Genomic DNA, 14740 nt, shown 5'->3' on the forward strand with positions numbered 1-14740 from the left:
TACCCAGAATGCCCTTTCATAAACTGTTACGGAGACACCGAACTCATAAACCCTTATGCCGGGTTTTTCAACTGATACCGGCCGCACTCTCCTTTCTCTCTCCGCCACCATCCCCAAAATGGACAATAAACTAGCCACTGCAATCTCCGCCGCACCGGAAAAGGTGATTCCCTTCTCCATCTCTCTTTATCGATTTCATAGTCTGTCCATGGAAACCAAGTTCCCACACTAAAAAAAAATGGAATTTCATAAATGTGAGCAGGTCCTTGTTGAAATTGTGAAGTTGGCTCAAAAGCAAGGAAGGCAGGGAACTAAAGGTAGCTGGAAGGAGTTCCTAAACGTTTATGATAGGAAGTTTGGCTCTAGCTTAAGTGACCCGGGGAAGAGGTCACGCGAGACTCTGGTTGCTTTTCTACAGACCTTTACTGAGCAGGACGATTTGAAGGTGGTAGAAATTGGTTTAAAGATGCATTCTTTTGCGGTCTAGTTTCCTATAGTTGGTTGCCCATTAATATTACATCAACCGAAATTTATTTCTTTTGAAAAAAGTTGTTTGTGTTTTCAGTTTTTGGAGTATGTTCTTCGGTTGCATTCGAATCGTGAGGTCTTAGAGCAAATTAGAAAAGAATCCCCAGATAATGAATCTCCTGAACAGGTATGCTTGGGCAAATTTTTGATATACTATGGAATTTATTTCCTTGTTCTGTACTATGTAGATGTTGTGCTGTGAGTTTTAAGAATGCGAGCTGCTAATGTTTAGATATGACCATGTTCAATTTGAATCTAGTATTAATTAATGTATTCCCGTGAGGAATGTTCAGTTTTTTATTTTTATTTTTTTTATCTTTATTTTCTCTAATTAATAATCAAATGCACTTGTTAGCTCATTTGATGCTGTGGTCTTGTGAGATTATAATTTTGCTGGAGTTTGCATTTTATTGTTTTACTATTTTTCTTTGATATAGTTTGTTTTTCATGGTACTTAAAATGTTAACCCTAATATAATCGTGGTTAATTTGCATTTGTGGTAGTGCAGAGGCTGGTCCGTTTAACTGTTCAACACCCATTTTACCTGTCAAAGTATGCATTCCCATCATATGACAAGGTTTGTGATGCTCTCTTTCACTTCTCAAGTATTTTTGGGTGCTTTTGACATGATAAATTTTTATAATTCTCTTTTTCCTTATTGAAATGGTTTCTTCTTCGTCTAGTTAATGCAAGGTGAATCACTAGGTGTTTATGATAGCAATGACCTTTATCATTTATAGTATAGGCTTCTGCTATCTAAGTAAGCAGGTCCTCCTTTATTTACTGCTGGCTTTGTAACCTTTCTTGTTCTCTCTGCCTCTCCCTCTTCCTTCTTTCTTCATATGATCATAAAAGCATTCATTGATTTTCCAAGAAATTTTCAGAATCTAGCATCTTCTTGTGGCCTGCTTTTGTATTTTTCACTTTGCATTCTTAGTTGATCACATTTCTCTTGCACTAATCCATATTTTGGCTTTTTTGATAGAGCAGCACCCTTGAACATGTTTATTTGACTATTTTGTTCCTTTTAACGAATGGTTTCATCTGGACTGATACTTGCTGAAAGCAGCTATCTAGAATCTTTATTTGACTGCTTAATTTGCTTCTTAGTTGCTATTTTTTTTTGTGGCACATCTAGCACACCTAATTCTTTAGTCCCTGATTGTGTTGTATGGAAAGGTTACTTCGCCAGTGATGATACATTTGCTAATGCATGCATCTAGCTTCTTATGATAGTAGTACTCAATAAATGCTAAGTTAAGACATTTGAATGTTTAGGCTTCTCTCTCTATTTGCATTGGCTATTGATGATTGCATAATTACTTTTGTTTTTAAGGTTTTCCATTTGTCTCTTCAGAAAAATTTGTGGTCTTTTAAATCCAGACCTGTGAAGTGGATATAATGTGGTGTTATCTGTGGTGACTGTACCTTCATGGATTTGATTTATATAAAACGTTAGATTTCTCCTTATTTTGTTTTACAACTTTTCTATTAAGTTATCAATAATTTGCTTTACTTGTTAAACGTGCGGCTGTAGCACTTATTGGTCAACTTGACTTGTCTTGCTAACCTGTGAAAATGTTGGCAGGACTGGGTAGTAACAAAGCTCCCAAAAAAATCCAAGTTGGTCAGTTCAAATACAATTGTTGCTGTTGATTGTGAGATGGTTCTCTGTGAAGATGGTTCTGATGCATTGGTCAGAGTGTGTGTTGTGGATCATAATTTCCAGGTATAAATAGATCTTAATTTACCGGTCTTTTGCCTTATAGACATGGTAAATTCACAAAATATGGATTATTTGGAAAAAAAAATAAAAGATCTCTTTGGCTTCTCAGGTCAAACTAGACGAAAAAGTAAACCCTTGCAAACCAGTTGCAGACTTTAGAACTGAGATTACTGGTGTTGCTGCTGAAGATTTGGATGGAGTATCTTGTTCATTAGCAGACATACAAGTATCCCATTAATACTTCACAGATTTTCTCTTGTTATCATATGTATTCTTTGTCTGAAGCTGTTTATGTGCATTTTCTTGTAGAAATCTATGAAGCAGTTGTTACAGAAAGGAACTATTTTAGTGGGCCACGGTTTACATAATGACCTGCAGGGTAATTCAAGCAGTACTTATTGATGAAACTTGTTTTATGTGGCTATAACCTTGGTATGTCAGCTTTTTTTCATTTTTGTCATGCCTTAATTTGTGTTGTAATTTATTGTGGTAGCCCTGAAGATAGACCATAGAAGAGTGGTAGACACCTCTTTTATCTTCAGAGGTTTGGATGGACGCTCACCTTCTTTAGACACCTTGTGTAAGGTCAGCTGCATTAGATTAATAATTGGTATACTTGCTTTAATAAATGTCTCTTGTTTTGTTTGCAATTTCTGGAGCGAATCTGCTGTTGTTGTTCTAAACTGCATTGTGCCTGTCAAATTAATTTATGCCAAGCTATTTAGAAAGTCTCCTGACAACTTGTTGACAATCCTTTTTCTTTCTCTTTATGTAGTTACAATTGAGGCTCTTCTGTTATCAATTTAAGATATGGTTTATGATGTATTCATCTGACTGATAAGTAATGTTTCCATGTCTTGGGTACATGTTTTATTCTTTAAAATTCTTTTCTGACAGGCTGTGTTAGGATATGAGCTTCGCCAAAAAGGTGCTCCACACAATTGTATAAATGATGCCACTGCTGCAATGAAACTTGTTCTTGCCAAGATTGAACGTGGAGTTGATAATGACATCCCATTGAAACAAGAGGATGTAAGTCACTATAGATAGTTGTCTGCAACTCTAATTTTGATTGGTGTAATCCTCATCTTGTAATCAATTTCTTTTGGAAAATATAGGTGTTAGAAAGTGAAATGGCTAAGCTGCTTCTCCATGGCATACCAATTGATATTCCTAGTAAAGAATTACATGGAGTCTTTTCCAAGAAAGTTACTATTGAACCCAAGGTTGAGTAAATCCAGTTGTTTTCTTATTCTTTCCTGAGAAGACTATTTTATGTGCGACTGTTTTACATTATTTGCCTTGCTAGAGTATATGAGACTCATAATGTTGTCTTCGCATGAAATTTTTATGCGAGCAAACTAGACCCGTAGATAGCTATAACTATATGGTTGAAAATTTTCTTTGCCTTGTAAAAAGCTTTCCACAGGATTTTTAAGAGTGTCATTGCTGGTAGAGCTGTTGATGTTGTGTCTGTTTCTCCTGCAACCCGAATGCATCTAATGTTCTGAATATGGTTTCTTAGTTAGTAATAATTATTCATGATTCCAGTATTTGAAATTTCATCAATTTGATACATGTGAAAATGGAGAAATGTCAATCTGGCTTTGGCCACTTTTTAATCCCTCAGCATTTTTTACACGATGGATATATTTTTGTTTACTTATTGGGCAGGTTATGCAATTTGCTAAGTATAAGCAATGTAGGGGTGTTCACTTCCAGTATAGTTCTATCTAAGAACGGAAACAGAACCAAACAATCAGTTTTATATATATATATTTTTTAGTTTTAGGAATCAAACTTGGAACTTTGTTTCCAGTTTGATTCTAAAGATTTTTAGTTGGTTTGTTTTCATGTTTCAGTTCTAATTTCAGTTCAAATATTATTGTTTTACAAAATTACAACATTCTTATGATCATCACTCAACATAGTAAACAATTTTAAATTTCTAACATAAAAACAATAGCAAAAATAATATTAATTCTAATATAAAAAATACATTACATATAATTCTTAGTAAGAATATTATATATCTTCTATTTATTTCTTAATTATATAGTTTAGCTATTAATATGTATATATATAATTAGGGGTATTGAACAAAAAAATTCAAACATTTACGATAATTCACATTTATGTCTAATCTTTTAAATTTTGGATGATAAAACCAAACTTTTTTAATTTGCCACAATTATAGATAAGAGGATTAAATTGAATTTGTAGAAGTTAACGGTAAATTACAATATAGTCTCTAAAGTTTTATATTATTAATAAAATATATAATACTTTAATTTAAATTTTATATTGAAATTAAATATATTTTATTTTTATTATATGTGATATTAAATATATTATATTGAATAAATATTTATTACAATTAAATTTCTATTATATAGAACATCACATATAAATAATATATATTAAAATAGTTCACTGAGTGTTTATATTCAATATTATAAATTATGTGTATATTTTTTATATTTTAAAAGTTCTACTTCTTATTAATAATATTCTAAATAAAAGGAAATTTTATATGTTTTAAATTGTAAAGTTTTTTTTTTTCATATTTTAAGTTATTAATATCTATGATATTATATAAAAGTGGGAATAGGGAGTGAGATTAATAAAAAATAATATTATTATAATAAAAATGTGTATTTAAAGACTATTTTATTATTCAAATAGAACTTTAGGGATTATATTGTAATTTACTACTAACTTATACGAATTCAATTTGGTCCTCCTGTCTATAATTATAGCAAATTGAAAAGGTTGTGTTGGATATAAATGTGAATTACTGTAAACGTTTGAATTTTTTTGTCTAATACCCCATATAATTAACATTTAAAAGTATATTATATAATTAATATATGATTCAATCATATAATTGAGGACTTTGAGGTAATTTAATACATTTATAGAAAAATAAAAGATGATATTAAATTATATACTCACGGTTAAAGATAAATTATGTTATCTATCTATATACAATTCAGATATATTTTTATTGAAATTATAAAATATATCTAAAATTATACGAATAAAATCAGTTCTTTTAAGTTTGGTTCCAGTTCAGTTCTTGCTGGAGAATTAGAACTGAAAACAGTAAACATAAATTCAATTTGGTTCAATTCTTATAATAAAGGTTCTTTTCAGTTTGCATTTGGTACATCGGTTCTCCGATTTAGTTCACGTCTTCTAGGAACCATGCATACCTCTAATCAATGGTTTATGAAATATATATTTATTATTTGTTGATGAGAGCCGTGTGTAAGCAAACAACCTAATGTGTTATTGAATTGTATCCTTATTGTGATGCTGCGTAAAAGAGGGTCTCCATGATATTAATTAATGCTGCCTGCAAGAAATAATTTCTGAATCCATGGATTATTCCTATATATCCAGTTTGGAATGGACTGACTCAGGCCATATGGTTAAAAACTTCCATATTATCTGATTCCAACTGTATAAACTGCCTTGCTACTGTATTCATGCTTTGAATTTTTTCATTTGCATGTCCACTAAGATGGTGATTATTTTTTTTGGCAGCCACCTAAGAAAGCTCAAGGAGTGCAATATTCTGCACTTGCCATTTTTAAGGATCCTCAAGAGGCACATCAGGCTTTTGAAAACTTGAATGGGAGGTTAGAAAAGGTACTTGCTATTTGCTAGTTAGTCTCTACATATTTTGAAAACTTCCATACTGCTTGTTGCAGTTGTTGTCATGCAAATAAATATATATATTTTTCAGTGTAGTGGAATTTTTTTTTTTTGTTTTTTGGTTATGTCAGGACAAAAATGGACTGGAGCAGAAAACGATAACATTTAAACTTAACGCTGGAACAACAGCTAGTATACATGTTCGTAAAATGGCACATGATCATTCTCTTCATCAAGGTTTGCTTAAAAAAAGAGCTTTTCAAGGCGAAAATTTAGTTGATCCCAAGAAACTAAAGACCGATGATTGTGACAATCATTTGAAAGAGATGGAAAGATTAAAGCAAGAACTGAAAGAAAAGGATTTAGATCAGTGCAATAACCACTTGAAAGAGATTGAAAGACTAAAGAAAGATCTGAGTGCAAAAGATTTTCAAATCTCTGCTCAGGATAAGATCATAAGTAAGCTGAAGAAAGACCTGGAAGAAATGAAACACAAGAAAAAGAGATAGTAAAAACTTTGCTGTGATTTTTCATACCTGGACTGAGATCTTCCCTGCTGACAAAGATGTTACTGGTTCACATAAACGTTTATGAAGAACGTGAGACTCCAATCTTTTGGTCATCCGGCCATGATTGCCGAGGTAAAAGGACTCTCCAATTTTGTTTGCTTAGTTGTATGATAGATTCTCAAGAATTTGTATTCTGTTATGCAATGTTTGTGTAGTAATATATTTGGATGAGATTTATGTAGCAATTTGAGATTAATTAATGGCAGCAAAAGCATTCAGTTTTGAGCTGTTGATATTAGTTGCGCAGGCATTCCAGTGAATTTCTTAAAAATACTTCATTTTTTTGTTTGATTGGGAAATTTTTTTTTTTTTTTTTTTTTGTTGATCAAACGTCTCAATCGTCAAAAAATTGAAAATATTTCCTTGAAAAAAATTATCTTTATCTATGCACACTTTCTTTTATAATAAAAAATGATCTATTTACACAAATTTTATATTTAGTAATTATATATTTATATTTAAATTATAATAACACATACTATAAGAATGTCTTAAATTTTTTAAAATTATTATTATAGGATTAAAGGACACTTTTTGGAAAAAAAAGTTATATTCTAAATATTGTTAAAAATATTTAAAAATTAATTTTAATACTCTTAAGCTAATGTACAAAAATATTTTTTTTAAATAGCAACTTTAACAATAATATCAAATACACTCTACTGGGATTGAAAATTCAAATGAATAAAAATTCATGTTATGTTCACTTGACGTAGACTAATATACAGATGAAAATTTTCATATAAAATTGATGAATGGTTCTTCTTCTTTCTTCCCTTTTTTTTTCCCCTGTATGATCAAATTCAACACTGCTGCACAAGTGATGCGATGCCGTTCCGTGATGGATAACTCTATTTTGTAGAATTACAGCACACGGAGACTTGCAATCAACGATGGCTTGTGAAAATTGGATGATCGATGACTTTTCTCCACCAACTGCGTGGCCTTTATTAACTTTCGCGGAAAATAATGCTTTTCTCCTTCTTCTTTTCTTTTTTTTTTTTTTTTTGGTTTAAAAAAAAACTTAAGAATGATAAATGTGTAATATACTTGCGAAAATTACTAATCAAGCAGCTGAAGTCAAGCAACTTGCAGTCTTCGTCGGTTTAATTTAATAGCTGAAAGGGATGTTATTGACCTGTACACCTATAAATTCCTTCTCACTCCTTTTTATCTCCAATTCTTCCTTTTTCTAGCTCTTCCATGGATTCGTTAACATCTGTGCATTTGTTTTTCTCATTTTCACTTCTTGTTGGGATAGCAGTAGCCCAACAGAACCAATCCCATATCATAAGCTTGGGTTCTAAACTCTCTCCCACCAAACCCCCGAATTCATGGCCTTCACCGTCTGGTCATTTCGAATTTGGCTTCTACCAACAAATCAATGGATTTGCTGTTGGAATATGGTTGGTCAGTCAACCTGAAAATATTGTTGTCTGGACTGCAAATAGAGATGACTCGCCAGTTTCCGCAAATTCTACTCTGGAGTTAACAAAAGATGGAAGGCTGCTAATCAGAAATGAACAGGGTCCAGGAAGGCTCATTGCTGATGTATCAGACGCCATACATGCAGCTTCGATGCTCGATTCTGGTAATTTCGTGCTTTATGGAAGCAATTCTTCCATTATCTGGCAAAGCTTCGATTTCCCAACTGACACCTTATTAGGAGGTCAGAATTTGTATGCACACAATCGGTTGGTTTCCAGCGTGTCTCGATCTGATCATTCAAGTGGACGATTTTTTCTCAGATGCCAATCAGACGGTAACCTTGTTGCGTACCCAGTAAACAGTTCTGGGGATTCAGATGATGCATACTGGAACGTTCTTTTATCTAATAATTTTGCAGTACAGCTTAGTCTTGATTATGAAGGTCGGTTGTACATGAAGGATGGGATTTCCAATTACACGATAAGCAAATCAGTGAACAGCTCTGCTCCTGCGGAGAAAGAAGTTGTAATTTATCGAGCAACGATTGATGCTGATGGAATTTTTAGGTTGTATTCCCACCATTTTGAGAATAGCACTGCCTCAACTATGTCTACAGAGTGGGTAGCAATGGAAGATCAATGTGATGTCAAAGGTTTCTGCAACTTCAACAGCTACTGCTCAAGCTCAGGTTTTAAAGGTGACTGCTATTGTTATCCTGGTTTTGTTTGGATAAACCAGAGCGAGAAATTCTTGGGGTGCACTCTGAACTGCACAGAAGATGTTTGTAGGAAAGATCTCAAAATTTATTACAATATTACTGCTATGGATAAGACATGGTGGGGTGACTTTCCTTTCTCTGTTGTACCAATGACAAGAGAAGACTGCACCAGGTCCTGCCAAGAGGATTGCAATTGTGGGGCTGTTTTATATGCAGGTGAAAATTGCGAAAAATACAAGCTTCCGCTCAGATATGGAAAAAGAAACAGAAACAAATCAACAGTAGCATTTTTCAAGGTAATCGTGGGGAGTTCAGCAAGTCATGGAGATCCAGAGATTGTAACAGAAGTCAAGGAAAGCCTAATGGTCGTTCTTGCCATAAGTTTAGGTTCTATTACTTGCGTTTGTTTTGCTTTTGCAGTCTCTAGTTTCTTCATTTATCGGAATCAAGTTCATTGTTACAGAAAGATATCAGAAAATGGAAACTTGGGATTATCAGAAGAGTTTGCTCTGCGTTCATTTTCCTACAGTGAGTTGGAGAAAGCAACAAATGGTTTTCAGGAAGAGTTAGGAAGGGGCAGTTATGGAGCAGTTTACAGAGGAACCCTACAAGGAGTGGGCAAAAACATTGCTGTAAAGAGACTAGAGCGAGTCGTTGGAGAAGGGGAGAGAGAATTTCGAGCTGAAATGACAGCCATCGGAAGAACTCATCATAGGAACTTGATTCAGTTGCTTGGTTTTTGCGTGGAGAGCTGCAGGAAACTTCTTGTATACGAGTATATGAACAATGGTTCACTTGCAGATGTTCTCTTCAAGGCAGAGGTTCGTCCTGTTTGGAGAGAAAGATTCAGGATTGCACTGGACGTGGCTAGAGGCATTCTCTATTTACACGAAGAGTGTGAGGTTCAAATCATCCACTGCAATATAAAACCACAAAACATACTCATAGATGATTCTTGGACTGCAAAGATATCTGATTTTGGGTTAGCGAAGCTGTTACCACCGAGTCAAGCAAGCACAGACGAAGGGGTTAGTGAGATTGGAGGATATCTGGCACCTGAATGGCAGAGGAAGACAGTGATATCAGTAAAAGCAGACATCTACAGTTTTGGGGTTGTGCTTCTGGAGATCATCTGTTGCAGAAGCAACATAAAAATCGATGTGCCTCCAGATGAGATAATCCTTTCTGGTTGGGTACAGAGTTGCTTTGTAGCGGGGGAATTGGATAAGCTTGTGGAAGATGAAGATGTGGACTTTAGAACACTGGAAAGAATGGTAAAAGTGGGGCTGTGGTGTACTCAGGATGATCCCAACTTGCGTCCTTGTATGAAGGATGTGGTCCTGATGTTGGAAGGGACAATGGAAGTGCCGGTTCTTCCGGTCGGAGAGGAATTAGACTAGGAACAGATGAAATCTACTTTAATATCGTTTACGGTGGATCTGATTTACTAATGAATTTTCTAAAAATTAATATGCAGTTGAGTTTACATGAAATGATTAGGGTGTGTTTACTTATGGAAAATAGTTTTTTATTCTCTATTTTCTATTTTATATTTTATAAGAAAACTGTATATTTTCATTTTTTTATGAAAAAATAAGTAAAATTATAAAATATATGTTCACTCGTTAATAATAAAAAAGTCATTTTTAAATTTAAAATAATGAAAATACCCATAATTTTTATAATTAGACAAAATAAATTATTTGAAAATTTAGTTAAAACTTAATTAGTTTTATTGAATAATTTTTTACTATGTAAATAATTTATTTTCTAGTAATATAATTAATTTCAAATATTTTTTAAAACAATATTTGATGTTAGTCATAAAATATATTTTTAAGTTCATTATGTTGGTGGTTTATTTTTCATTGATGAAAACAATTTTAGATAATAAATATTATGATTATTTAAAATTATGCAGACGAAAAATTGCTAGAGATTAATAATGATATAAATATGGAACACTGCATACAGTTTAATTAATATAAAATAATTTTAAATTTTATAAAATATAAAGATAACTTAATTGAGTGGTGTTTAAAGAAGTATTACAAATTAATAAATTTTTTAAAAATTTAAAATTTGATAGTGATTTTAAAAAAATAAAATAAAACATAAATAAAATAACGATAGGTCAGTGGGGTTGTAAAAAGAACATAAACATTATTAACAATATATTTTCTATTTTTTCTACGGATATTATTAATTAATGAAGAAATTTCTCCATTCCTTTCCAACCAATACATCGCAAAGAAAATTAATTTACATTTTCTTGGAAGGAACCAAACGGCATCCAAGTGATAGTTTTTCTACTTGTTTGTCCTTTTGAAGACCCCTGTAGTGATCAAGTCAATGGAGAAATTTCCTCCATATGTTTCCAACCAATACACACGGCAAAGAAAATTTACATTTTCTCGGAAAGAACCAATCTGTAGGCTTGGAAACCTAAGGCCAAATTCTGACAGAAAATACTAAGAATCACAATAACAACTCCAGCAAATGTTGCCCATTTTTCAAAAACTCAAATCCTATGTTCTTATGGCTTCCATGTTTATCATTCTTCTATTCTTCTATGTACTTTGTGCCGTGGAAGGAGCCGAACAGGAAATTCCTGGCAAGATAAATCTGGGTTCTTCACTCTTTCCTACTTCTCAGCCCACATCATGGTTCTCTCCTTCTGGTCGATTTGCATTTGGATTCTATCAGCAAGACTCTGGTTTTGCTGTTGGAATATGGCTGGTTGGGAAAAGCAACAGAACAGTTGTGTGGACTGCAAATCGCAATGATCCGCCTGTATCAGCAAGTTCAACAATCTCCTTGACAGACGAGGGTAAGCTTCTTTACAAAATCGGCCAAGGAGGGGAGAAACTTATTGCAAATAATACAGAAGCTGCTTCTTTTGCTTCTCTACAAGATTCTGGCAATTTGGTCCTCTACAACGCGAAATCTGAGATCATTTGGGAGAGTTTTAAGTATCCTACAGATACCATTTTAGGAGGTCAGACTCTCTTTTCTGGGGCTCAACTGGTAAGTTCATCAGAAACCAGCCACCACACCGGACGGTTTCACCTCAAGATGCAGGAAGATGGGAACCTTGTTTTATACCCACTGAATACTGGGGACACATCAGGTGATGCTTACTGGCGTTCCGGCACTTTAGGGCATGAGTTCAAGTTTCATCTTTATCTAAATAGCTCCGGCCGCCTGCTAATTGTCAATGGTACCAGTTCAAAAATCATCAGCACACTATATGGTAACTCATTATCGGCAAACGACGATAACAGCACAATTTACCGTGCAACTCTAGACATTGATGGTGTTTTACGCCTGTATTCTCATAGATACGACGAGAGTGGTGAACTCAAAGCAACAACCGAGTGGGAAGCACTTAAAAGTCCTTGTGAAGTGAAAAGCTTTTGTGGGTTCAATAGTTATTGCACATATAATGACGACCAGCCAGTGTGTCTTTGTCTTCCTGGTTCTGATTTCATCGACCCCAATCACAGGAATCTTGGATGCACTAGAAATTATACAGAAGCAGCGTGTAAAGGTGGGAAACAAAATCCACTCCATTTTAACATCACCACCATGGAAAATATCAACTGGGGAGACATTCCTTATGTTCAACAATCCATGTCTATAGAAGAATGCAGAAATTCTTGTTTGGAAGACTGCAACTGCGGGGCAGCACTTTTCTCTGAAAACACTTGCAAGAAACAACGACTTCCACTGAGGTATGTTATTAGAAAAATTCAATCAGGAGATCTAGATCAAGTGAAGTCCACGGCTTTATTGAAGGTAGGCATTGGAGGCAATAATGGAATTGACTCTATCCCTTTAAAGCCAACCATTATTGTGACTAGAAGCGAAAAAGGACGACTGGCTGAAATACTTATGACTTGTGTTCTTGTCGTATTTTCATGCATTAGCCTTATAGTTTGTTGTTTATTCATATACAAAATCAGATCCATAAGATACAAAAGGCTAGTGGAACATGGGGAGGATGGCTTGACTGAGGAGCTTAAACTGCGATTGTTTTCATACGACGAGCTTAAAGCAGCAACAAATGGTTTCAGAGAAGAGCTGGGAAAGGGTTCATTTGGAGCAGTGTACAAAGGGACTTTATACAAACGGAAAAAGCTTGTAGCAGTGAAGAGGCTAGAGAAGTTAGTGGAAGAAGGTGAAAGGGAGTTCCAGGCAGAGATGCGAGCAATAGGAAGAACTCACCACAAGAACTTAGTTCGATTGTTGGGATACTGCGCTGTGGATTCAAAAAGACTTCTTGTTTATGAATATATGAGCAATGGCTCCCTTGCCAATCTAGTGTTCAACTCTTCAGGGAGGCTGAGTTGGAATCAGAGAATAAAAATTGCAATTGATGTTGCAAAAGGGATCCATTATCTACATGAAGAGTGTGAGACTCCCATCATTCATTGCGACATAAAACCACAGAACATATTGATGGATGAATTCTGGACTGCTAAGATTGCTGATTTTGGGTTGGCAAAATTGCTGATGCCAGATCAAACAAGAACCTTCACAGTTGTGAGAGGAACAAGGGGGTATTTAGCACCAGAATGGCATAAGAATACACCAATTTCAGTTAAGGCAGACATCTACAGTTATGGAATTGTGCTTTTGGAAATTGTTTGCTGCAGAAAGAATATGGAGCTTAACACATTGAAACCAGAAGAGATTGTTTTGTCCACATGGGTTTACAATTGTTTTGTTGCAGGAGAGTTGGAGAAGCTTGTAATTGGGGAAGAAGCTGACAAGAAGATCTTGGAGAAAATGGTGATGGTGGCAATGTGGTGTATTCAGGATGAACCAGCTCTTCGTCCTTCAATGAAGAGTGTGGTTTTGATGTTAGAAGGGATCACTGATGTATCAGTTCCTCCATGTCCAACTGCTCCCTCCATGGAATTCAACTCTTTGCTCTAAAATTGGTATATATTTTATGAAATAATGATTAGGATGTGATACTATAAATTCAATTATGAAAAATAAATTTGGTAGTTTTTAAATTAAATACTTGTATCAAATTTATATATTTATTATTTTAATTATATATACATTACATTAATAAAAAAATATATATATACAATATAAAAAAGTGAAACGAGAAGTAAATTTTTTATTATAATTAAATTTAATGGTGCATAAATTTATGCTTATTACAATTTTAAATTTAAATTTTTTTAAAAATGTTCTATTTTTTTTTAATAAGCAGAATAAATTTATAAAAAAATATTATTTTATAAAATAATATTATACAACAATAATATAAAAATGTAATTCAACTCTTTAGCCATGTTTACTGATGCAATAATAATATAGTAGCAAAGTGTTTATAAAAGAAAAAACAAAAAAAATATATAAATATACTATTATTTAATATTTTAATATAATTAATTTTTTATTTAAATGTAATAATAAATTATGATAAAATTTATCAATTATAGTTTTTGTAATTCATAGATTAAATTAAATAATTATATCTTAAAATAAGATTAACTTTATAATTATCCTTATATATATCAAATTATATTTAATACTTTATAAAGAAATTAAATTATATTCACAAATTTAATGTAATAATAGATAATTAAATTTGATTAATTTAAAATTAATAATAATATATAATTTTAAAAAATTAATAAAAAGTATATCAAAAATTAATCATGATATACCCTGCAAAAGCATGGTGCAAAAAGTTAATAAATCTTAATATTTAATAAAATTTAATATTTAAATTGAATATAATTAAAAAGTTAATAGAAAAATAAGATGTACAAAATCTATGAAAAAGAAAGTATCTAATGTAGGTTGGCGATGAATTAACCAATGAGGTTTGATTTTATGTTTATTAATTATTAAATAAAATTTAAACGCTATGAATATCTATATCTATACCTATAATATTAAATTTTAAAATAGGTTAGTGGGAGCACTGACAGACTTAGTCTGATGGTAAGTGTATCTGAATAAATTTAAGAAGTCTCAAATTCTTGTTTGAGTTTCCAATTCCCATTAAAAAAAAAAGTCAGTGGGAGATTGCTAAATTACACTATTAATTTTAAATATTTATGATATGTGGATAAATATATTTAT

General features: G+C 32.8%; 3 protein-coding genes across 4 annotated transcripts; all 3 read left to right on the top strand.

Moving 5' to 3' along the window:
• The first annotated feature begins 33 nt into the window (after window positions 1-33).
• Window positions 34-6716, top strand: LOC110627879 (small RNA degrading nuclease 3). Its single transcript, XM_043949009.1, has 12 exons — window positions 34-163; window positions 263-445; window positions 566-655; window positions 1037-1105; window positions 2117-2257; window positions 2364-2480; window positions 2564-2633; window positions 2748-2839; window positions 3152-3286; window positions 3373-3480; window positions 5804-5908; window positions 6046-6716. Exons 1-12 carry the CDS (start codon window positions 56-58, stop codon window positions 6421-6423), a joined length of 1596 nt encoding a protein of 531 aa, XP_043804944.1. The 5' UTR covers window positions 34-55; the 3' UTR covers window positions 6424-6716.
• Window positions 6717-7150: 434 nt separating this feature from the next.
• On the top strand, window positions 7151-10146 carry LOC110627668 (G-type lectin S-receptor-like serine/threonine-protein kinase LECRK1). Its single transcript, XM_021774011.2, has one exon. The coding sequence runs from the start codon at window positions 7687-7689 to the stop codon at window positions 10027-10029; it is 2343 nt and encodes a 780-aa protein (XP_021629703.2). The 5' UTR covers window positions 7151-7686; the 3' UTR covers window positions 10030-10146.
• A 768-nt stretch (window positions 10147-10914) lies between these two features.
• Window positions 10915-14055, top strand: LOC122721379 (G-type lectin S-receptor-like serine/threonine-protein kinase LECRK2). 2 transcript variants are annotated; one of them, XM_043949008.1, is made up of 3 exons: window positions 10915-12363; window positions 12595-13546; window positions 13919-14055. In XM_043949008.1, the coding sequence occupies exons 1-3, from the start codon at window positions 11129-11131 to the stop codon at window positions 13922-13924; spliced, it is 2193 nt and encodes a 730-aa protein (XP_043804943.1). In that variant the 5' UTR covers window positions 10915-11128; the 3' UTR covers window positions 13925-14055. The 2 variants fall into 2 exon arrangements, with proteins under 2 accessions (XP_043804943.1, XP_043804942.1); XM_043949007.1 differs by having other exon boundaries at window positions 10918-13546.
• The last annotated feature ends 685 nt before the right edge of the window (window positions 14056-14740 follow it).

The sequence above is a fragment of the Manihot esculenta genome, chromosome 12, assembly GCF_001659605.2.
Source record: "Manihot esculenta cultivar AM560-2 chromosome 12, M.esculenta_v8, whole genome shotgun sequence".
NCBI classification, from domain to species: Eukaryota; Viridiplantae; Streptophyta; class Magnoliopsida; order Malpighiales; family Euphorbiaceae; genus Manihot; species Manihot esculenta.